Source organism: Sipha flava, unplaced genomic scaffold (assembly GCF_003268045.1).
Source record: "Sipha flava isolate LNK unplaced genomic scaffold, YSA_version1 304_pilon_pilon, whole genome shotgun sequence".
In the NCBI taxonomy this organism is placed as follows: Eukaryota; Metazoa; Arthropoda; class Insecta; order Hemiptera; family Aphididae; genus Sipha; species Sipha flava.
The window spans coordinates 345,040-371,362 of NW_020272981.1; the positions used below are offsets into that span (position 1 = coordinate 345,040).

General features: G+C 34.6%; 3 protein-coding genes across 3 annotated transcripts; 1 reads left to right on the forward strand and 2 right to left on the reverse strand.

The window, feature by feature from the left end:
- Positions 1 to 472: 472 nt before the first annotated feature.
- Positions 473 to 2,088, reverse strand: LOC112686313 (TP53-regulated inhibitor of apoptosis 1-B-like). Its single transcript, XM_025558531.1, has 3 exons — positions 1,851 to 2,088; positions 795 to 945; positions 473 to 602 (listed from the first exon to the last, which is right to left on the reverse strand). The coding sequence occupies exons 2-3, from the start codon at positions 927 to 929 to the stop codon at positions 525 to 527; spliced, it is 213 nt and encodes a 70-aa protein (XP_025414316.1). The 5' UTR covers positions 930 to 945; positions 1,851 to 2,088; the 3' UTR covers positions 473 to 524.
- A 101-nt stretch (positions 2,089 to 2,189) lies between these two features.
- LOC112686312 (mediator of RNA polymerase II transcription subunit 28) lies at positions 2,190 to 3,641 on the forward strand. The gene has a single exon (XM_025558530.1). The coding sequence runs from the start codon at positions 2,475 to 2,477 to the stop codon at positions 3,123 to 3,125; it is 651 nt and encodes a 216-aa protein (XP_025414315.1). The 5' UTR covers positions 2,190 to 2,474; the 3' UTR covers positions 3,126 to 3,641.
- Positions 3,642 to 4,355: 714 nt separating this feature from the next.
- Positions 4,356 to 26,117, reverse strand: LOC112686310 (dual specificity protein phosphatase Mpk3). The gene is made up of 4 exons (XM_025558528.1): positions 25,086 to 26,117; positions 12,234 to 12,616; positions 12,004 to 12,139; positions 4,356 to 5,033 (listed from the first exon to the last, which is right to left on the reverse strand). Exons 1-4 carry the CDS (start codon positions 25,480 to 25,482, stop codon positions 4,690 to 4,692), a joined length of 1,260 nt encoding a protein of 419 aa, XP_025414313.1. The 5' UTR covers positions 25,483 to 26,117; the 3' UTR covers positions 4,356 to 4,689.
- Positions 26,118 to 26,323: the final 206 nt, after the last annotated feature.

The following is a 26,323-nucleotide window of genomic DNA, read 5'->3' on the forward strand; positions in this document are numbered from 1 at the left end:
TATTTTAAATTGTTATTTATGATTCGGTTTAAGCTTTACCGAAATGTGTCCGAGTTGGTACATGTGAATTTGACTGAGTTATATCAAAGACGATCTCTATTCACGAACTAAATGTCCTCTAACATGGCGAGAAAAAAATCCGGACTGTCTTGACGGTAAGTCACCAGCAATAGTGATCAAGATGGGACTGCAAATGATTAAGTGGAACACCCCTCATTTTCTTCAATAATTTAATTTTTGCGTCCAAACCATGACTTCTCAATATTTTGAGTTTGCACTCCTGTGTTTGCATATAATAAGAGATTATTAACAGTTGAAAGAAATACCCAACATATTACATAAAACCGAGGCAGATAACACATATACAGTAATTGCAGACCAATATTCTAACCTAATCGAACGTAGACCGAGTATATAATGCCAAAACCGGTAGAACGCATACCGAATCAGCATCACTATTTCTAAAACTATATTAATTTTTAGTATACAAATCAAAATACAACTAAAAGATTAGTTTTTTTCGGTCATTCATCTTTGGATCCAATCTCTGTATGATACCGCCTTAATTCTCTGATATCTATGTCTTTGTCTTTCATTGCTTTCTGAAAAATGAAAACAACTTAATGTTCAAAATTTTTAATTGGAAAATTGATCATAGAATATTTTAATGGTATACATAAAAGATATACTTAAAATTCAACTATTTTGAATCTCAAATACATTTTAAAGTACTAGTTTTTTGAAATTATATATATAAATATATATTTCCTTTTTATATAAGCATACTAATATACCTTAACACAGCCAGTGTAATGTTTCAAGAGCTCTGAACACATAGAGTCATCATTACTTCCTTTAAGAAATTTATCCCTGAACCAAGTATTAAAGCACTTGTCATATTCTTTTTTGAATGATTTACATTCGTCCATAGGATTTGATTCATCCCTATAATATAATTAAATATAAATATACAAACAAATTACCTTCAAGCAAATTATGTATTTATCAAATGGTTCATCACAATGATTATCTTGATAGACATCTGGTCTGAAACTTAGTTAATTCATTAATTTATAGCCAATTCAAGTCTGCAACAATCACTGCCAGATTCACTCATCTTTATATTAAATTTTATTTTAATGTGAAAATATAAAATTTTTAAAAGTGGATAAAAAAACTAAATAAATATATTAATGTTGATCACACAGAACTGTACACTACTACACTGTTACACTTAAATTTGACCGAATTAAATCAATTTATCTTTCAATTGTTATTGTTTATTTTATTGGAACAGCGCAATAAAGGAACATTAAGACTGATGCTGTCACTTATCAATAAACAAAACGCATCAATATTCTTAAAACAAAAAACATTAACTGTACTTTGGATATTGAATTCATACAACATTATTGAAGCATTGACTAATGCATTGGTAGGCATATATTAATGCTTACGTCGTTAGTTTAAAATACTTTTTTACAATTTAAATAATAATAATATAAAATAATTTGAAAGAAATTTGATTATTCTTACAATTTACTTATAGTTTTTTCCTGAATGCATACAAAATCATTTTAAATAGGGAACTGTCAATAATCAGTCATTTAGTAAAGCAAAATGACAGCACAAATATATCATAAAGGTTTCTGAGAAATGGCATTGACGGTAAACCACCATTTGACTACCTAACATTGATGTCGGATCATAGAGAAGAAAAATTAAATTAAAAATGAGACAGGATCGTACGGCCGGTATTCGAATTTTGTAGAGTAGTGATAATAAGGAGATATAGTAACACATCGTCGTACGATTCTAACCGGAAATACAACAATAAATTACTAACTTACCCGATCGGGTTGGAAACAATTGAAGTGCTCGTCTTGACGGATATCCTGTTCGTTATTCCTAGAACAAAACTACTCTACTTAACGTTCGGTTCAGGACCCGTGGAAAAGTGTGCCGTTCAGCTGGTGATGTCAACGAGCATGACGATTATGATTTTCAAATTTGATGTTTGCTTCAAGATATTTTAAATTTACCCAGAATTTTAATTCGTATCGATAACGTAGTGGTTGAGACCGTCCATCGATGATTTCAAATCTACAGGTTGGCCAACTGTTATCGGCGGGCTTAACCTGCAAATGTTCGTACACGACGAAATGAAAATTGTTGATGGCCGCGCTGCCGAGATAAAGGAAAAACGACGTTTATCTCCTGTCTGGCGCACACGTCTATCCCATCCGTAATATTAGTAATATTAATAACATTATAGTAAATACCATTATCAAAACCACCGTAAATCATGATGTCGATCTCGAACTATGATAACCGTATGATGTGCGAAAACGATTCGTGATTCCCGTCGTCCGTCTTGTGTCACCGGTCTCGTTCGTGTTCTCGTTAAGCAATCTCCGTTTCGCGTTTACTTCCGTACGATAACCGAATCCGAGTCCGGTCCTCACCTCACCGCCATGGCCACTCCGACCAGCGGCAACGGCAATCTAGTGGACGAGTTCGACGAGGCGTTCATGTCGCTGGTCGAGATTATGTCCAAGGAGGACGAGACATTCTCGCCAGTCGACAGGGAAGAGGTGCGCGTGGACATTGATCAGTGCACGATGCGGTTCATCGACATCGCCCGACAATTGGAGGCGTTTTTCCTACAGAAGCGGTTTCTGCTGTCTGCGCTCAAACCCGAGCTGATCGTCAAAGAAGATATAAGCGAGCTGCGACTGGAACTGGCGCGCAAAGACGATCTCATACGCCGGCACTATGACAAGATTGCCGTGTGGCAAAACGTACTGACAGATGTGCAACAAGTGGCTAAGTCGCCGGCTCAGAGTACGATGGGCCAGAGTCCTATGCCAGCACCTATGCCGTCTCCTTTGCCCGGGCCCATAGGACCGCCTCAGCAACAACCATCGCCTCAAGTGCCTGGTGGTATGGTCTCGCCACAACAGGCTATGTTCATACAACAGCAACAACAGCAACAACAACAGCAGCAGCAGCAGAGGCCTGGTCCAGTGGCCGGAGGGCCGATGCCCGGAGCATTGTTGCAAGGACCTTTGGCTTATTTGGAAAAGACCACCAGCAATATAGGAATGGGTGATGGGAGGAGGTGACGAGGTCGGGGACGAGGAAGAGGACGCGGTAGGGCCCATCTTAGTCCCCCTTGACCACAGGCAAAGGCACAATATTGATGCTTTTAAGCCAACGAATTGCTACAAATAATCCTACCAATTATTCTGTCAAATCACTTGTACATAAGTGTAAATAGTTGTATGCTATTAATCCATATTAGTTGTGTATATATATATATATATATATATAGATGTATAAATTGTATATATTTGTCTGTATTGACTTTGTATATATTATTATAAGATTAAGAATATTGTATTCGTTTGTCTAACCTTATGCTGTAAATAATACCTGCATTACAATAAACTGTGAACACATGTTTTTTTTTTGTGTATAAATACTTTTAAATATATTTATTATATCTTAATAATTTACACAAGTTTAATTGTTTATCTCAGTCATCTGAGGTTGGTTATGGCACTATAAATTACAAAATATAGGGCCTATTACAAAATACAATAATTTGTTTTTAAATCTTAAGTTTTATACAATTGGCCATTATTTTAATTGTTTTCATTAAGTGGTAACCCATGTTAATATTAATATTAAATATTATGGAATTGGTTCAGAGAAAAAAAATACATTTATAGTAATATTATAATAATGTATAAGATAATGTAAAAACACTGAAAATTTAATTTTGAAAATAAATTAACACAATACTTAAATGACATACAGACATAATATGTTTAAATGTTTAAGATCCTAAACCTATAGAGAATGAGAAAAAAAATTGATTGACACAATATCATATTATATATAATATCACTGTGGTCATCAATAATACCCCTAATTTAAATTTGGCCGAACAAATAAGTTCAATGGTATCGGACCATAAATCAGTCTAAAAATAAACATTTATAGTACAACACGAATAAATTAAGTATAAAATATATAACAATGAAAATCATTTAAATAGACAAAATTGATGGTAAATGTAATACTTGAATGAATAGTATACAAAGTAATGTTTAAGCACCTCGTAAAACAGTAATAAATCCATATTCAGAAATAGACACAGTGGCTTAGAACTTTCTGTATAAATCTCAGAGCAAAATAAAATAAAATAAAAATAAAAATAAAATCCCCCGATGGTATAACTTAATAAATTATATTAGTCCTTAACAGTAAACAATATAATAAAGATTGTGCGAATATAAAAATAATAATAAAAGTATATGAGCACTACAAAATAAAAATGGGCAGTCGTATTCAATATTAATCGCATTAAAACAAAATACAGTACTACGCATGATGTAGCAGCTGAGTACGGTACTTGGTTTTATTTTTATTTTCGAGTAATTCTATTTTATTATTATTATTATTATTATTATTATTATTTTTTTTTTTTTAAAGTAGTAGGCGTCTACAATAACATAACATAATATAATAATAAGTGAAGTGGAGGAGAGGTTAGGAAATGAAGCGACAACAACGACAAGCACAGTATACTGGAGAAAACATAGTGATAATACATGAAAAGGCATTCGGTCAGAATCGGTATTTGGACTGGGGCGATCGTTGATGGTCGCCCTCAAGCGTTTCTCATCCGCCCGTGCTCGGCGTCCACCGGTCGAACTCGATGCCGCTGTCCGGGCTTTGGACGGCCGTGGAGAGCGGGCTCAGGTAGCTGGAAGCGGACGACGCCGAGTTGGCCAACTGCTTGGGCTGCATCCTGGCGTCCAGCAGCTGTTTCTCGAACGAATGCAGTTGCTGCATGAAATGGAAGTTGGGATCGATGTTGGCCTTGCGCTTCAGCACCATGTTGTACGCCTCGTTGAGCGTCAGCTGCCGGTGCGCCATCAGATACGCCAGCATAACGGTTACCGAGCGAGATATGCCGGCCAAGCAGTGCACCAAGACGCCTTTTTTCTGCGTCCGACCTTTGTCTGCAACAACAAGAAAGTATGGTTTAGACCGCGGTCGTGGCAAACACAACAATTGTTCGATCATCAAGACCTCGTAAAAATACAACCATCCCCTGTTGACGCTGACCAAACCGGTAAGGGGGGAGAGCACACGAATAATATAATTAACACGTGGTCGTGTACACGTTTTAGACTCGAAGCCTTCCCCTCGGTACGTGTCCATTATAATTTTATTTTATTATTATTAATAAATGAGTAGGAACCCTCTAAAACAAAATGAAGGCGACAACAATTACATGACAGTTAATAGTTACGGCAGTAACGAACGGTAATGACATACATAACAAATAGCATACATTGTATAAAAAATAAATCAATAATAATTAAAAATAAAAAAAACCATCTGAACTGTGGCAGAGCAGATATCAAAAGAGTATAAATGTTCATAAATTTAACTTTTATCAATGTACCAATTACTTAAATTTAGATTATAATTAAAAAGTAATGTAGAAATTTGGTTGGGCTCCAATGAATTAGTCGAATTAATCAAATCAGATTTAAAAACACATGAAAAAAATTCCCAAACAACTCAGATTTTTCTTAAATGTTAGTTGATGTTATAATATATTTTAAAATATTGGGCACATTATTTTTTTTAAAATTTTACAGAAATCGAAAAATTGTTCTTATTTAGTTGAATATTATAATTGAAATAAGATGCTGGGAATTTAAATTTTACATTCTTAACGAAGGCGAAAAAATTCTAAATATATATCATACGAAGGAATATATAACTTAAATTTTATATGGACTATTTTTTATTTATTTATTTAATATTATTTTATTTATTTTTTTTTTTTTGATAATAAGATTCCTAAATTTTGTATTAGCCCAAACTGAAAAGTGGTTTTAGGGACAAATAAACAAAATATGTTATGAATAATTTCATAAAATGTTGTTACTAACTTTTCAAAAGTATTATGTATTATTTTATTTATAATAGTATAGTGTGTGGTGTAAATTTTATATTTATTTGCTTTTACAATTTTTATAATTACAAATCATTATAACAGCAAATAAGAATGAATCCAATTGCATGTGACCTGGAGCAATCACACACCCTTTCAGCAGCGGCCTATCCATAAACCTTCCATTAAAAACTATTCTGAATACGGCCATACGTAGTGTAAATAAAAAAAATTATGTATACAAAGAAATATCTAAACACATCGCGCTGAATATCTGTTGACGTCAACCTTGTGGGAATTGCGATATAATTTTAACTCCTTTAAAAAAAGTTTAAAAATCAGTGGCTTTTTTTTTCAATTTGAAAATATTTTTAAAAACATCGTTCCTGCATAACAATGAAACATTAAGGGGATTTAATTAATATTTTTTAGGGCCTAAATCTAGGGACGATTATACCTGGATGGATCCCTTCTAGTAACGAATTTATTTTAAATGCGGTTAGTCCGCTATGATGACAGAATGGTTGCGCGATTATTTTCATTAAACCTAGATTCATTAGCAAGGGTAATTACTATTATTATTAATTGATATAGTACCAGGAGCTTTAGAAATACATAAAAAAAGAGTGTTTGATTTTATGCACAGCATACGTAATTTATTCTAGGATCGGCCTTCAACACGTACGCCGTGGAAACCATGTTAATTTTTAGTTTTAACTAATATTAATTAATAAACGTATACTATTTTATTATTATATTCGACGGATTCGAAATTTAAAATTACACAAATTCGTAGTATTGTTGCATTCATCAAAAACGCCCACGCAGCAACCAGGATGATGATATCGTCGTTTTATAATTAATTATTTCCGTCCATTATTATTGGAAAATATACACATACATTACATTCATTAATATTGTATTCAAAGTACGATATTTGTGAATGTATGCTTTTCCAGCATACCACGAATTTCACCGAAAATAAAATATTCGACTTTCAAACGAAAATTAATTGAAATTCAATTATTCGACAGACTAGTGCCCCGTGTGCATTGTTCGAGTCATGATAAAACCGTTTTTGACGATGTAAACCTTAAGACTCAAATAAATGTATAAACTAATGAATTTCTTTTTGTGTTTTACATATTTAGAAAACCGTATCATATGATAATAAATCGTAATAAAAACAAATATACTATACATTTTTCAATGCGAATTTTTACACAAAATTACAAGTGTACTCGAAAAAGAATATCGCACTTTAAACTTACGATTCGAAATGTAAGATTAAAATTTTGTTTGTAAGCACTTAGACGTGCAATGGTAGAATCTATAACATTAAAATTTCAATTACATTTCTTCTACTATTATTCCCAGAGTGTTTTTTTTTTTTATAACGGAAAACAATTTTTATAATTAAACGGATTTGAAATAATATTAGTAAACAAATATATACTCTAAATGTTTACTCATCAGGGTTTTGAGAACTTATAGACTACAGTACCATGCCTTATTGTCCTTATTATAATTATTATAAGGCTCGATTCACCACGAGTACTTGTGTGTGCACTAAAAGAAACGCTTAAACGTCATATAAGAACATCGTGAGAAAATCAACATACTCGCGTACACAATAGTCGAATCAAAAATCCCGGAATACGTTGCGTAATTTTCGTTATCTGTTCAAAGAATTGCACACAATGCGTATCTGTACGCACAAATAGACATAGAAGTAAAAAAAAAAAAAGGCCAGTACAAGACGATAAATGATTTTTCCCTTTTTTTTTTACCCATCGTCAAACTACAATAATTCCAAAGACCATCCGCCTTGGATTTCCTTCGAAATATATGAAAGGAACAAAACGACGACGATGCAATTACGTAAAACAGACGCGAAAATCGAAATCGTTCCACGACACGATGTATCGTGCACATTTACAAGACTTTTTACAGAAAACAAAACATGTCGTTGAGCAGTGAGCGTTTGGGTCCGGGCGGCGGCATCTTCAAGCGTACGTGAAAGCCGGCACAAGCGCATGTGTACATTCAGCTTACAGGAAAACAAAAAACGGAAACATCAACAAGACGTTATACACAGGAAGGCGGAATCCGCTCGGAATACGTTGCGCCATTGTGTGACGACGGACTGAGCTATTGTTTTATTTTCATTTCCGTCACACTTTAGTAATAATATATAAGGAAAAAAAATAACAATAATAATATTAAACTCGTATGCGTTAATATCGTATAAATATGGACAAGATGTACGACATTTTTTTTTTTTACACAAAAATCTCTCCTGAGTAACGTTCTTTAAAAATAATCCGTGAACAACAATGCGCAACGGGCAAAACATTTATATAAAAGGTCGCGAGGCTCAGCGACTAAACACACACGTAATAATAATTCATCTAACATGTACCCACTCGAATTGTTGATGTTTAATAATACGAAACATTCTAAGATCCGGGAAAACGTTCAAAATTCTGTGCGCACCAGCGACAGGAGCCGTGTTTGTTTTTTCGTTCTTTGAAATGTTTTATTCAACGAGACGGTAGAAGATTAACTCGATAAAAGTGCAACTACTACTGAAAAGTAGCAGGAAAATCTATTTTTACGCACTTCTGACGACACAACCCGCTGCTTATCATCATAAATTATCTTTTTACGTATATAAAACGATGTTCACCAAACTGCTATTATGATATATGACTTCACCATCATTGTGTTCGAAAATACATTCAATTTTGGCTCACTCACACCACCGATTTACCAACAACAATAATCGCTCATGACCGATTATTATAATATATATTCATTATACCTACAAAACTCTAAATACATACACACCTAAGTAATTTAACAAATAACATAATGTAATTTCGTGTTTTTTTTTTAGTAACATCAAAAAAAACGTTAACTTAATAACTGATTACGTATCATTATTGTTGGATATAATATTCAAGTATCATCTGTTAATGAATATTTTATATAGAAAAGTTTTGGAAATCAAATACGTTTCGTTCATGTCGCAAATGATAAATAATCCTGCGCCTAAACTGATAACACAATGTTTCGGAAAACACGTGCAGCTTAAAATCGTCGTCAGTAGTTTTAAATGAACAATCTCGACCGCTTAAAATGCAAACCTAGGTTATTTTTTTTTTATAATTTTGTCCCAGCAGCATAATTTCATTCATCAGAAATTACACACACGTTTTAAATGTACTCGAAATGAATAGAAGTATTATATTATAGTTAATGAACGTATTATTATTGTGCTATACATATTTAATAATATGATACAACAAAATAGATAAATAAACAAAATATAAACACTTTTATCAATTTTGAACAATCAAACATGACATTCACAGAATGTTTTTAACTAACACTAATTTACTTTTCAACAAATACAAGTTTTGAATCGTTAATGTAACATTGAACAACTCCAAAACGAACATTGCGCGACACAGATAGATGTATTACGAGGACAAAATTATCGTACATAATATTTCATTAAGTTCTCTTTAACAAGTACATACATAGTAAAAAATAATTATTTTAAATTCAAATCGTTAGGAGTCAAAATCAATTTCTGGATTTAACAAAAATAGGTTTCAGTCTTCTTTATGTTATAGTCAATCGACTGAACTGTCCAAAAACAATAGAATTGAGAAAAAGACGCTGTACAGTATATGAAAGACACCGACCGTGCTGTACGTTGTCATAAGAGCCAAGTTCCTGCGCCGAATCGGTATTTTTTAATCATGATAACATTTAATGAATCTTATAATGACTAATGTACAACAATGACAGACTAAACAAAAGTCCGTGGCACCGTACATGAGAAAAATAATCTAAAGAACGCTAAAATGAATAAAAATATGCAGTGTTATCACACGGGACAGCCGTCACCATCGTCAGTTAACATTTCTGATAATGTTTGGGTGCCTCGTGAAAGCGAGGGTGACTGTGGCGGGGATTGAAGAGGGAGCGCGAGTGTTGTTTTAATCGCTAACGCCGACGCAATGGTCGCGTGGGCGCTTGGGATGGGGAGGGTGTGTTTATTTGCAAATACTGTCACACGCTCGCACACACACACACACACACATACACATGAGTGTTGGTGGTACAACCCCCACGACCGAACCACACATACGCTACGTCTACTGCTCTTGTGTGCTACAACGGCTTTGACCCGGATATTGATCGGTCACGGGGTGCCGGGGCGCACGCGCAACGACCAACGACGGCGGCGGTTCCTCCTCTCATTCAAACGTTCTGGGAGTTCATTGATAAAATCGTTCTCTTACCGACCCGCGTACGCACGCCGTCGTCCCTACGCGCGCGATCGACTCGGCACACACAGCCCTCAACCGCCCACCAACGAGAGTATTTTGTAACTTGTTGATGGGGGACGACGCCAACACCCACCCCACCCCCATCATCCCCGTACCAGTAAGTCCCCACAGTGTTGTGTCACGCGTACATACCGTCGTGGTACATGCGGCGGGGGTGTTGGTCGGTATAATAATCCGGACGCGCGTGGGCGCTTCCATTCGGTCGTCGTGTACACGAGCACAGACTGTGCGTGGGCATCTTCATTCACCGAATCTGCCGGCGCGTACACACATACGAACAAACATACCCGCGCCGCTGCGACGGCATCGCCTGCCGCCGCACACACCAAAACCCTGCGCCACCGCGCTAAATACGTGTCCCGAGTTGAAAAGTTCACGAAAAATAATATCGCTCTGCCAAGAAATCACACGCGCTGGACTTTTTTTTTCTTTCTTTTAAAATATACTCGGAATACGCGTTTAATTATACACACGAGTTCATACGTACGAATTCATACGTGTTCGAGTGTGCGTGAGCAACGAAGTTTAAACGTCATTTTAACGTGCAGACATTTAATTAAAATTCTTTCCAGGGCTATATTTGAGGCGCTTGGTAAAGAAGGAACACCACGAGTGAAAAGTAAAAAAAAAAAATAAAAAAAAAATAAAAATATAGTCGCCAAGATTTCCGGAACACGTGTTAGTTTCTCTTTCGTCCAGCTTCAGCCCCCCCCACCAAATCACACAAATATCGATTTTTGTTAACTCTCTATGAACGCACCAAAATATAATAATATATATATATATATGACTGATGTATTTCTCCACTGATCGATGGACGCAGATATGTAGAACGCGTTACGATATAATATTTTATCGATAACCATTATTCTCATTAACGCTCTATTAAGAATTATAATTCGATATTACATATCAATAGTTTTTATCTACGACAAAAATAATGATTTAATGTATTTCATTAGAACTGTATACATAAAAACAAAAAAAAATACAATTTATAGTTTTTTTTTTTGATAATAGGTCTGATATCGTTATTTAATGTTATACTTAATGGAAATGTGTTGGGAAATATTAAACATTAACAGCTAACATTATGTCCGTTATTTATCCAGTACTGTATACATAAGGATAAGAAAATTTATAAATCATTGGTTTTGGATTCTATTCGCACACTACTAACCCATAAGAATACCATATCACCATTGAACAATTTATTCGGCATGTAAATGGCGAAATATTTTCGGTAACGTATACAGTTCGGTTAACCAAAGTTAACCGAACTAGTTAGTTAAATGGTATAAATTATTTTTATTACAGTATAGTTTTAACACTCCACGAGCAAGACTCGTCGAGATTCTTGTGCACCATCAACACGTTTATTCTTAAAAATTAAATTTCGAACTGACCGGCTGAACGATGCAGCGGGATATCGTGCACGTGCGAAAACCCACTAGCCCGTCCACTACAGCAACGTTTATTGCGTTTATTTGCAAGAAACCGTGACAAACATCTGCAGCACAATACGCAATATAACATGTATAGCTCGTCCCTCATCTTGGATAACACGCACAGGGACGGATTATAAAAAAAAATCCCAAAACGAGCTCTGATCGTAAATCAACCGGGGAAATAATAAAATATACGTTAAGTACAACTCACCGATGAATTCAATTGCTTGAGGGAAAAAACTAGCAAGATTTTGTCCGATATGATCGGAAATGGGTATTTGCATATACTTGATACAACCTTGTTCTTCGAAAGTGTTCGGCAAGTCCGACGTAACGTTTAAAATGTACTGAAAAACATTAAAGAGCTGATTAAACCTAGAACACGTGTATATGTATTTAATGAGCATAATTTCCGGTGTACGATGAAACGTGACTGATTACCTCTATCCGGTGTTTTTTAAGCCATTCCAAATCTTCCGAATTGGCCGCATTACCAAGAAAGAGATCTGGCAATATCTCAACAGGGAAGTCACGATCATCGTCGAACCCTAATATTGAACTGGAACTGTCCACATCTGAAAGACTGTCGATATCCGAACCTCCGGAACTTTCAGGGGATGTACTAAGCACGGACATCAATTGATGTTGGCGTCGCGCGTTTCGAGTGTGCGGCACAAGTGACGGAGTGATGTGCAACGATCGCAAGCCCATCAAAGTGTCAGTGTCACCGATAAAACCAGTCATATCATCATTGGCTCGGGCGCAACGTTCTAAGAACGACTCGCACCATTCCGGATATGACTGTTGGAAGGTATCGAAACTTTCTGAAAAAAAATATAATATTCATTACTAATGTTAAAAAAAAAAATCATGCTTTTTATACAGAATAATTTCTGATATCTAAAGTCGGGTCAAGCATAATATAAAATACATATTAATTGAACAAGAAATTAAACTCCCATGAATATGTTAAGATTTTGATGTTATAACAATTTAATTCCTAAGCTACCTAACGAGTTTTCTAATATATATTGGTTATACTATAGATACTTTTATAAGTATCTGACCAAGTCCAAGTACTCGTACCAAACGTAAAATACCATAACGATTCACAATATTTAATTATGAAGTATTTTTCAAGATCTTTCGGGGTTAAAAGATCAAAATATTTTTAATTGCAGTACAAATTTACAAAGTAGAATTTTTATAAGATATTACCATTTATATAATTTATAAAAGAAGATATATTACTGTGAAATTTATTTTTATAATGGTTGGGTAAAATATTAAGAAATTAAAATGTTGTATAATATGATGTATATACATCAATAATCAATAAAGTAGTAAGTTATTTTCGTTATTTTTAACACGTAGAAGAATGTAAAATTTTTATTTTAAAACGACATATTTGTATTGGCAAAATAATTTTGGTAAACATTAACAGTAAGCAAACTGAGTTTTTCTTGACTTGATACTTATCAAAAAGGCCATATTGAATGGGAGAGAAAGACCTATGACCTTAACTAAAGGGATGGTATTCATAGAAAAACTATTTTATTATTTAGTCTTGTTTCTTCAACCGAACACCACATTGCATTATTTATATAGTTAGGCTTTAATGCATTAATTTATGACTTCATAACTCCTCGTAACAAAACGTACCCAACACTCGAGTCCAATATGAATTCACTATTATTTACTTCAGCACTGTAATACAATAGTTGATTTTTAACAGCTTAACGTCTTCACCAATTTGCTCACATTACAAAAAGTAACATATGGATGATATTTATTTAGATGTTTAGTTCATTGTTAATAAGTATGTAAGTGGCAATTTATAACATTGCCTACTCCCAAGGTGTGTCTTTCAACACATAAAAACATATGGTAACAACATCCTTACACGCTTCAGGCCTATTCATAGAATATAATATACAGTCCAAAAATATACCCTAACATTTCAAATGAAGTACATTATAAGACATTATTTATTAAAATACGCTTCTAAATTGTTCGAATTATTACCGAGACTGCTTAAGTCGAGAAAAAAGTAAATGACAAGTAATTTATTGCTTTATATGAGAATAGATATTATTTTGTTGTGTATCAAATTATTAGACAGATGATAAGTTAGTTGAAGTAAAATATAAAATTGAACAAATCTACATTATGAATGTATAATTGTATACTAACACAACAGTTGACTCATAAAAAATATGTATTCTAATTAAAAAAATGGATTAATTCCAAACACAAATTGATCAAACATAGACAAATAATACATTAATAATGTAGGTAGACACAGCTAATATTCCTACATAAAAAAAAAAAAATAGTTGGTTTTCAATCAAGGTTTAATATAAGTATTTTTGACATGTAAACTTCAAATCAGATTTCCCACCACCCACTCGCAGACATTGGCTTTTTTTTATTTAGTCAGCAAAGAAAACATTCCGTGTAACGTTGTATGTGTGGGTTCGCAATGAGTGGGCGTCGCCACCGTCACAGCTTCACCATTCCAACGTCCCTTACCCCACACTTTAATCACAGACCATACGCGCTCCTGCCACCTCTTGATATAACGTTGGCAATTCTCACAAAGAACCCAGTCGTCGTTATCATCTGGACCAGGTGGCGACGATGACGATGACGACAGCACATCGATCGACCACAACCAGACGGCTTTAGTAGTAGCCACGGCAGATCTCGACCGGAAATCAAAATTGACCCGCCGGAAACTGGCTGCCAATAAAACCGGATGATTTATTAACGACCACGGGAGAGGAAAACAACGTCCCCTAATACCCTCTTAAGACGGGACATGTACCAAACAGTACTAGCTCCAGGCCAGTGCGTACGAGTTAATCCTGGTACAAAGCAGGGAGAATAATAACACATATCGATCCAATTATCACCGTGCCGCCTTTTGAAAAATTTGAACAACTCTCCAGAAAAAACCTCATTCCGCAGTTACAATAATAATAAATAATAATATTAATAATACGAAAAATAAACAAACGCATCCGCTGTAGCGGTGGCACGAACACCGAAAATATAGGTCAAACCGAAACATAATAAACAGACTAAGCCACCTACATGAGCTAACCTACCCCCGGGAACGCCTACTCGAATATACGAGTATAATAAAACTTTTCACCAAACAATATTATTAACCGGTTATGTCGTTTCGAAAACTCACAGTCGCCCACCTAAAAGTTACATGCTAAACAAAATCCTAAAGAGAAAGAAAAACGGCAATAATAATGTAATAATTGGAACACACTCTCGAGGACGATGCCAGTGGCGGCCACAACACGTGGTGTTCGACCATCAGGTTACCATGGTTATGATATGCGAACGACCGTTTAAAACACGAGGCGCATTTCAATGAATACAAAAACGGACGGCAGCGGCGCGGGATCGTTCTAAGACCGTGCGCGTTCGGTGAACGTTGCCGCAGCCACCGTCGCTCCAGGGACGACCTATGCGCTTTTAGAGGCCCGAAATATCGATCGTCCGACCGAAGCCTATAGAAATAATATATGGGTCAAGTCGACGCGCGCTCGGAGGCTAAATATCGAGTTGTCTCCAGTTAGTACATTGCGGGCATATTGTACTTAGTGTAAAAACTCTTATTTAAATGACACACCAGCCACCAGACGGTTAAAATTATTTATTAATTGATTATTATTATTTAAATATCCGTCAGCGACAAAAAAAAATTCATAATCAAAATTATTGACGAATCTAATATTTTTGGTTATACTTATAACATTATACGTTTGAGGAATAGATAATATCAGAAGTAACAACCTACGAAAACGTCATTCTGTACACTTTTTTTAAGTAATAATAAATATATTATTAAAATTTTTATGGTATACATATTATAATATGTACATTTTTATATAATATATTATATTATGTTATTAAAAAATTAAATATAGCTAATCGGATCTATTAAGTTATTATTTAAGTATTTTTCATTTATCCAAGTGGTCAGAGTTATCCTAAGAATTTTTAGGGCCAAGGGAAAATTAATTTAAGGGCCCCTCAATCATCACAATAATGTATCAGTATTATAAAAATAAACACCAAGTTTGCAAAATGTTATTAATAATAGTTTTTCAAACGTCAACCAATCAAGGTTATTTGATGCATCGCTACAATGAATTATACTTTTAATAACTTCTTACCGAAGTTAAGTTAATTACCAGTTACCGTATTTAATATAAATTAAATGTATTCCTAGATAATTTATAAACAGCCATAGAAAATAAGAACTTGGATGTTGTCGTGTCGAAACTTGTGATAGCGAATTTCTACATACAATCGGATAAAATTATGTCATTCTTCACACTCCGACAGTAACCATAATAAATTACAGTTATAATTATTTAGAAATTAGAATAACTGAATATGTTGCCTATATAATAGCACTTAAATAAATATTTAAGATAATTTTATTTAATTAAATTTTTAATAGTTCATAAAGAAAAATAGTCTAGAAATAATACATTTACAGTAATCTCGCTGATCCGGAGGACAATTTATACTTCGTGCTTTAGTACTTATGTGAATACACATAAACAAAAATAATCTGTAAAAATAATTTATGTCAATGTTAATTTATATCTATAAAAATCTATTATATACTATACATATTTATACTATAAGACATCAATTATTGATACATAATTGATATTTATATATTCTTAGGTTCATATGTATTTATAGCATAAATGTAGGTACTTCTACGAAATTGGAATTATTCGGGAAATATGTAGTTGATTGAGATTTTATCGTTACTCATTTAAATTAATCAGTTAATTCGTTGTTTCATTTAGTGGATATTGTGTATACGTGTAAACCGTTTAAAATAAATATTTATTTTATCCTCTGCTTATTATAATAAGTTGAAAAAAAAATAATTCTGTTTAATCTGGTTGGAGTCCAGTCCCATCTAGTCCGGATCAGTGAGACTACTGTAAATCAATAATCTCTAATAGGTAATGCCGAATATTTGTAATAAATCTGGACTTAAAGGGGTTCCTTTTAAATTTTCTTAGACCGAGGCCTAGGGAAAAATGGTTCTGTTCACTCCCCTAGAGGACAGCCCAGCGAGAGGTTATATTTTAAGTTTTAATTCCATCAAAATGAATATTTTAATTTAAAAACGGAGTTATTGTTAAAAATATCAAAGATTTTTTTCCTAATTAAAATAAATTATGATTAATTAAATCGACTAATTAAAAATAATTCTAATACATTAAAATAATTGTTCAATACAAACTCGTAGATGTTATCTATTTCATTCATAGTTTATGATTACTATTATATATTAGACCACTTATTAATTTATCAATTTATGATATCAGTTTTGATAAATAAGTAAAATGTAGCTATGATAAGTTTATAACAACAAAATTCGTTATTTTCATACTACATAAACGTCTCCACTACGTAACAATCAGTTGACAGCAATACAAATTAAAAGAAAAAAAGACACGTTTTATATTTTTACACTGCAAATAGGAAATAATTCCGTGTCTAAATATAAAATGGGTGTTTATAGACGTGCCACCGGATATCCTTCACACAACGTCGAATGCGAGAAATCTGCACCAGAGTCGTGTGTTTTTAAAATAGGTCGTATGTTTTTCCCAGCAGTAGTGAAAACGGAAACCGGGCGACTTATTTTCGGACTAGGCGTGTCCGGGGTACTGGTTTTTGCGCGCCAAGGCCTTCAGCTGAAAAGGAAGCGCACAACGGATCCTAAATGCCGGAAACGCACATCCGGTTTAGTTTAAAAACACACGGGCAGGATATATACATACGCTTGAGTATGCGCCGGATACTAATAGTTTGGTTGTGAAATAAAACATGCGCTCTTTCCGGCTATTCATTTGGGTCTTTTCGCCGGTTTATAATAAAAATAAAAAATAAACTTAATATAAACCCTCAGGTTTTATCATTTAATAAAAATAATAAAAATGGAAAATGTTTAAACCGTTAACTCGTCGTACCCTCGAATATGTGGGGGTAAAGCTTGTCCGTCCAGAGCAGTTTCCGTTTTGACTTGTTTGCGTGGGAAACGACTACTACAAACTACAACAGTCGATTGACGATTCCGGTTTATCATTGATTAACAAGACACACATCTTGTGAATGACGTAAACATAATTCGTGTAAGATATTATTTTAAACCGTCGAGAAATATTTGACGGCAATGTCAAATCTGTATGAATTTTTCAAAACATGAAGTGTACATTACATTTATATTTTTAATGATAATCTAATGTAGAGAAAACTATTGTATAATATTTTTACACGTTATTTGAATGACCCACCAGAAGAACATTGATTATTAATTGTACAGCTAACGGTCAATTTGTTCGCGAATGTTGTTAGCAAGGTATAATTATGATTTATATCCATGTTGGAGTTTTTTATACTAAAAAAAAATGTTAGTTATAAAAAATATGATTTTAAACATAAAACAAAAAACAGTTAACCCAACGAAACACTCAAGTTTGGAAAGTTGAATATATTAAGTTAACTAACATATGCTAATGAAACAACACGAGTAATACACGAGTATCACTTATAAATTACATTCGTGTACACGCCGACACATTACACATAGATAGGGAATTAATTAAAATCTTCACTATGCAGTAAACATCGTAGATATTTTGACCACGTTGAACAACTTGGAGTCAATAATAATTTCAAAAAAACATTAGATTAAATAAGTAAATTAATATAATAATTGCATTAGTAAACTATTTGTAATACTCAACCACGAATCGCGTTAATTAAAAAATAATATATTTCAGTTTACTTTAATTTGGAATTGAGATTAGAAAACAAGAAATGTAATACGTTAAAAACGTTGGGAATAGGGCAACACAATGCACTTGTACATTACACACTGACAAGAACAACACTTGATTAGTAATAATTAATAAATATTTAATAAACGTCTCCCACAACTTCCTGAGAAACCAACGTTCATCGTCATTATCGTTAGCACTACCATCTAAACAGTTACAACCGTATCCAGTAGCGGATTAGGGGGCAGGCTAAAAGGCTTATAGCTTAGGGCGCCTTTTTTTTTATAGAATTAAGTGTTATTGACTTATTAGGTATATTTATTTTAATATATATTTTTTTATATTTGTCATATAAACACGAATAACAATAATTTTAAAAAGTTATAATAATATATTAATATGTACATTGTATGATGCGTACCTATAGGCTATAGTAAGAATATTTCAATAATATTATTATTACTATTTGAAAATATTTCATTTGTAATAAAATAATTACAGTTAGTTATTATTAATAACTTATTAGTACCTATGTACTTAGTGGGAATATCCGAGTATAGGTATTTTCATATCTGGCTATTTATATTTCCGTTACGTGACTGAATAAGCATTGTTTATTCGACTGGTAATAATGGTATCTGAAGTAAAATAATAGACATGAAATATTTTATTTTTAGAAATTTTCTATTTTAAAGATTTAATATTAAATATTTTTTTTTTTTTTTTGATAAAAAAAACTGAATAAAATATGAAGAGAAGGGTTTAGACCAAATATTGTTGGTTTCTTAGTAGAGTGATAAGGGGGGGGGAGCAGAGTGATTAAGCCTAGGGGCGCCAAAACGCTAAATTCGCCACTGACCGTATCGTGGGGATAATGTACCTACACAACGCACGTGTTCCTCACATTATACACGTGTACGTATGGTATATAAATAGGCGAATAATAATACATTATAGTCTATATTTACAGTGCGCCTTTACGAGCATATACTATTATACTTGATTAACAAACGCCCGATTTGGTGAAGTCTCTGAACTGGGTGACTTGGCTGCTCAGTAGTCGACTAATTAATTCGACAGAATTGAATCACCCCCCCCTCCTCCCCCACGCCATTTGGTCGGTTCGACGGTGAAGTCGTAGCGTGTGTTAATTACTCCCGTCGTGGCAGAGCAGCCATATCGAACTACAAAAACCATTGTTTACCGCGTGCATTAATACACGTTATTGTTGTACGCATTTACAGTCGGCGTGCGTACACATGATATAAATAAATATACATTATTTTAATAGGTCAACGTGCTCCACCCTCATCCCCGCGACACCGTGCGAATTACGTTGATGAAAAATAATCTCTGGCGCGTGGATAATTTAATTTCGGTTGGCTTTATTTTTCCATACATTATACCTTTTCATGAACACGTTATTATTATTGTTCGCAAATCGGATCGACACGTGCGCGCGCGTAGGTATATCGCACGGGAACACGGTAGGTAGAAGAAACGAATGGAAAAAAAAAAAGCGTAAAAGAGAACCAAATCACCACAGCCCAGGTCTCGTAGTCCCACGCGAATCGTTTTACCAGGTATAATGTTTTCATTAAGCGCGCGCCGGAAACCTTACACGGCCATACGAGGGGGCGGAGACGCGGCAAGACGTTTCCATTGAGAGCGGCGACGGCGGCGGCATCATACGCACACGCACACACGCACGCCAAACAGGACGGATGAATGATAAAAACACGCCAACGAGACGGGAACGGGACAAGCCCCCGATGAAGCAATTCCGCCACGCCGTTTCCGGTACTAATCTTCTCGTCGGGTCCAACGTCGTCATGACTATGCCAATTGTGCACGATGAGAAACTATAATATATATAAACACACACACACACACACACAATAATAATAATAGTTGTAACACAGCAACAATAATATAAGACTTCCTGTTGAACGTGTGGTTTATCCGACTTATTTTTGGTAATCGTCCATCACCACCCCGACGTGCTTCAGCAGCTTGCCATCGTCGAAATTCGCGCGTGTCTGCCTCCGATGGTTTTTACGACGGTTTAACATATACGCAACAAACAACAATACGACGTACGCAGAACGTCATCGTCGCATTGGAAAAATTGCGTTTTCAATTTAAATGTTACGGATACACGCGCGTACTACACACATCATCAATACAAATAACACGCCGACTCGATAGCGGGTCTGCAGCATGAAACCGAATAGTATCAACATAGTGGTCATTACAGTCCAGTGCGTATGTTAACAGTGATTTTTTTTTTTTTAGATTAAAATAGGCATTGCATAGGAATAACATCATGTTCTGTTCGGAAAACCGACATTACGAACACACTACGCCAACTAGATCTACCTTTTTTTTTACACCCACGAAATCACAGTGCTATCATTTATAATAACGGTATTCTCGTAAACTATTGTTAAATCTTGTTGAACGAGACGTATAGTTAAATAGTTGTTGCAAAAATGTGTTATACAACAATAGCAGTGATAGATATTAAAAATATTAATTGATTCGTTAACGAGTCAACCTTTTGCATGATAAATAATTATAACCTTTTTTTTTTTTGCAACTAATTATAACAGAAAGCTGTACTTTGAGATGGAAACTAAATAAATATTATAATTATTACATTAATATTTCAAATTGACGTATTAATCATACATTATCACTAATTGGTAATTAGTCGTCAAAATCCTCAGACTAAATAACCATATACGATTTATGTAACATATTTTTAATTATCAAAAACGATACGATAAAGAAAAATCAAAAGTGTGATATAATATAACTTTGCGCATTAGTTCAAGATAAAAGAACAGATGATGACACAATCAAAAATTGAATTTGATTGCGATTCACGTTCGAGTGAGATACAAGTAGAATGAGTTATACAACAAAGTCGAACGAACCTAAATACAAGTTCACTTTCCATTAATGTAGACGATCAGACAAAAAAGTCGAAAGTTACTGGTAATTTTTTAAAATTTGAAACACTTAATAAACTTTGCAACGAAAAAAAAAGTATAAAGTTATAAGCGAATTACATTCCCATTGAACGGGGACATATGTCAAAATATTTTAGCATGTGTATCCGATGCATTATTTATTTTTTCATTGAACCAGTAAAGCGCGACTACGCATGTATACATCGGAACGTAGTAACCAATAATACTTGATTTTATAACGTATAACGTATGTCGGTGGAATTTTTCATTCGTATAGTAAACTTTTTACGAAATTTACCGAACAAACGAATTAATATTGTTAGTACGTAATATTATAACGGCGAGTACATAATGACGCTCTAGGCGGGGTGATACGAGTCAATCGGATTGAAGAAAAAGAAAATTATTTCCCGGAGATACCTCACACAGCTGCCGCACCCTGAGGACCGCGCAGCAGGCACACGCACACATCACGTCCGACTAACCGGTCGCGCGAACGACCTTGATTAGGTCACAACACCTACGACGACGAGAAGGTTCGAGATGATGATGGTACCGAGGTAGTGGTTACCGACCGTGAAGGTTTCCAGCAACAAGCAAGATCAACACAACTGATGCAACCATTGAACGAATAATAGTAATAATGATAACAATGAGACGTTCATTAAAATATGAATGAACGCCGGTCGCATCATAATAGTAATAATAATAATAATAATAATAATAATAATATATGCGTGGTGCGCGTGAGGAGTGTGTCGAAAAATATTATCCATTACGATCGTCTTTCTCGGGCCGCACACGCACACGCTGCTAACGGCCGTGCGTCTTTTATTCACGGCCCCGACGCCTCTGTGCGTGCGCACTGCGCGTGTGTGACCGTAGCTTGATGGCCGACGCGTACCCATACGTAGGAAGCGTTCACACCTGGAACAAGGTGCTCGGTAGAGGAGAGCACCGCTGAAATACGTTAACCGAAACCGATTTCGGTCAATACCGGTTTGTAATAAATCGGATTCAGTTGACGCAAATGACGCAACGGACATTCCTGCGTTTGTACTGCGGCGGTGGTGAGACGACGGACTTCCTTAACTCGGAACGTTAAGACGGCGGACCAGGAGAACGAAGAAAAATTCCTCGAAAAAGAGACGCGTCGTACACACGAAAATCTTCGGATTCCGGTGCCGCGTGTCTACACCAGCCGGTCCGTACGTTATTGTAGCGTCGTCGTCTCCGTTGTACGAAAGAGGTCGCCGCGACCCCGATCAAAAATCCGTTGGTTTGCTTATCACTAGCGCGTCCCGGTGCAAAACGAACGCACGCCGCCAAGTTCAGTGCTAACGCGCAACGTTCCCCCTTTCTATTGATAATGTTTCATCGATTACGATATTGTTGCAGACACGAGAGAACAAGCGATGAAAAGTGAAAGTTGCATCTCATCGTCGTTACTGTTTAATCGATTTGATAAATAACGAAATTTAATGATAGTTTTTAAATCCAATCGAAATCCAGAATCGTACGTGATCGAGAAAAATATTCATGTAAAAAGTCCATCAAACGCGTACCAAATAAATAGTTATTTGTTACTGATTTTGGTGGGAAATAGGCCACAGTTTTATCACAAAGACCGCCAAATCTTAGTCCTAACGAATTGCATAACACTTTTAATTAGTAGTAAAAGTAAATTCAATACGCATACAGATAAAATCATATAAAATTAACTTTTTTAATATAAACCTAATGTTACTATTTAAAATAATCAGAAATCTATATAACAATCGCATTTGCCTTTATAGTTCACTTCAACAAGAACATTGATTTAAATAATATTTAATTAATTCTGAAATAATTTATCTCACGACCTAAAACGCAACTAACATAATCAATATTAAATAATTCCTAATTATCAACATTAATACTAACATAACATGGTTCATTACTTTACTTTTAATAATTAGGTTCTTGTGTAATCCTCACAATTTTTATAATATGTAATTTAGAAGTTTGTTTATAGTATAACAGTATAATGTATTACTGGTATTATATCAAATGTGATTAGTTTATCGTGACTCATAACAGATACAAAAAAAAATTAATATCAATTACTATAGATTCTATAGCATTTTTACATGTGATTTATTGAATTTTAAATAAATTATTTAAATATATAGGTAACTATAAACATTTTAGTTGAAAATATCTTTTTTATATTTTAAATTATCAATTTCTGATTACTTTAATTAGTTAAAAAAAAAAACCAATAATGAATAATATTCAAAATATATCAAACTGGTATAAGTAAATTAATGTTAAACAAAAATGTTCAGATACCATAAAATGAAACTAATTCAATAATATTAAGGTTAAGTCACTAATTAAGGTAGGTGCAAAGCTATAAAATGAGGAAATATTGATAATTTTATACAAGATAAATCTTAACGGTTTTTGTAACCTAGGTGTATAGATTTCACAAATATTGTAAATTTCATTGTTTAAATTAATGGTAATTGACAGAACTTTATTGAGAAATTTAAGAAACATAAAATATTTATAAAAGAAGTGTTTTTAATTATTTTATTCAATTGAAAACAAATTAAGAATAGATAAATTAATACAACTTAAGTTTCTGTAATAATCAACACAATTCATTAATATGAAATTAACATAGGTAGCTATCATTATACATTAATCATCAACTATGATAGGTCATGAACAAAACTAATTTTAACCATACTAAATTATTAATAAAATAATTATAAATAATATAACTCAAAATGGATACACACAAATATTTAATACTGTTTATTTCCATGTACATATGGATAAACATTAAATAAAAATTGAGGCAGTTACCTGCTGTTTCTCATATAATAGATAAGTTCAGTATTAAATTAGATACATACATAAGTTCTAAGCCTATATACCTCAGTTACCTACACAAATTGGTTAAAGCCAGTAAGTAAAAATGAAATAATAATACAGAATAAACAAACAAATATATCCATCAGTGCGGGATTACTTACATGTTAATACACAAATAACAAATAGATAGTTTATTATTAATTATACAGATAGGTCGGCAATGGTGGAAAATTTTTTTTTATAAGTTTATACTGATTAAAATTTAAATAATTTTATTTTTATTTATTATTTTTTTAAATGGTTTTTATGAGTTTTAACACCTATTAATTGGTTGCCCTACTGACAACACAAGTTAGATAAGAATTATCATTATTGCAACTGCTAAATGGTAACTACCTAATTACTATCATTCAAAATAACATAAATGTTATCATAACATAAAAATTAAAACTTATTGAAAAATGTAAGAATATTCATTAACGGGTTGAAGTGCAGAAACGTTTCATAATGATTGAAAATATTGATTTTATCAAATTGTACGAGGATATTAGAAAAAAAAAGGAAAACAGAACCACTGAATACCAATAGTCCAACAATGATATCCAATGTAAACTACTTACCATTCAGGCAGTGAACCTTGCATCCATCTTTCAGCAATCGCTTGGCCAACACAACCATAGTATCCGATACGGACGAGGTGGTCTTACGATCACTCAGACATTCATCACCGTACAGCACAAAAGCATTCTGCTTGTAGGCGTTTACGATTTGCTCTCTGAGATCAGTGCACTTGACTGTGGACGCCAAGTCGATTTTTCCAGCGGCAAGCCGGCGTAGCATGATCGTGGGTATGCTGAAGTTCACGGCGTCTCGGATGTGACATTCGGAGAAGTCCATCGAGCTACGGCAGTCCAGTATGAGCATCTGACACTTGTTACTCGAAGACAGCTCGGCGGCCAGCCAGCCGCAGCTGACGCAAATGTTGGACAGCAGACAAGAATCGTCTTCAGCTGGCATTTTGCAGCAAAAGAATTACGACACCCACAGCAACGTTAACTAGCACGCACACCGGCACTCGTCTACTGGACTTGCATCGATAAACGACGTTTTATGCGATGCTGTTGTACGAGTTTCGGTCGATCCGTTTTCTCCGTTGACTCCACACACGATGCACCACGGTTAACACGACGAGACTGAAGAGACGACGATCGTTTCGCACGACGACGAATCGTTTTTGAAGATCATATTAATACATGCTCGTACCGTGCGGGAAACAGTGAAAATTGAGTGGAAGAAAAAAAAATACTTGTCAATAGTTAACGTTGTACGGTCTAATCTCGCTCAATGCAGAAACGACGTTGAACGAGAACGTTTGAATTGAAAAACTATTTAGAAACGCGACATCGGAGAACAACGTATACCTCGGGACGTTGTGGCGGTAGCATTGACGGCGAGCACAACATTTACACTATCATTATCAACGTGATTATTATTATTATTATTATTGTGCGTTGGTAAAATCGGCGACGAACGCGTTAGTTGTGCGCGCGCGAACGTGGTGGAACTGTTGATCACTGTAAGGCGGCGGACGCGATGACAATATAACATGGACGTGGCGGTGTGACGGAATGGACGCGGTGCACGACAAATACCAAGAAACTCGCGCCGTCCCCCAGCGCCCCGACCGCCCGCCCGCCTTACGACGCGCCGAGTCCGCCGCCACCTGTCGGGCAACCGTGCGCCATCCGGCCGCGGAGCAACGCGTTCTACCGGCCAAACCGTTCGGCCGGCCGACGACCCAAAGATGGCGCCGCCGGGTTCGACGCGATCGTTCCGAAATCACATTGTAAACCGAAAT

What these genes read in the sequence shown, in the direction of transcription:
- LOC112686312 (XM_025558530.1), top strand. Translation starts at nt 2,475, where the DNA reads ATGGCCACTCCGACCAGCGGCAACGGCAATCTAGTGGACGAGTTCGAC.
- LOC112686313 (XM_025558531.1), bottom strand. Translation starts at nt 929, where the DNA reads ATGGACGAATGTAAATCATTCAAAAAAGAATATGACAAGTGCTTTAAT. An exon ending in ATTACACTGGCTGTGTTAAG is followed by an intron (nt 603 to 794) that starts GTATATTAGTAT and finishes TTCATTTTTCAG; the next exon opens with AAAGCAATGAAAGACAAAGA.
- LOC112686310 (XM_025558528.1), bottom strand. Translation starts at nt 25,482, where the DNA reads ATGCCAGCTGAAGACGATTCTTGTCTGCTGTCCAACATTTGCGTCAGC. An exon ending in CAAGGTTCACTGCCTGAATG is followed by an intron (nt 12,617 to 25,085) that starts GTAAGTAGTTTA and finishes ATTTTTTTTCAG; the next exon opens with AAAGTTTCGATACCTTCCAA. An exon ending in TTAAAAAACACCGGATAGAG is followed by an intron (nt 12,140 to 12,233) that starts GTAATCAGTCAC and finishes AATGTTTTTCAG; the next exon opens with TACATTTTAAACGTTACGTC.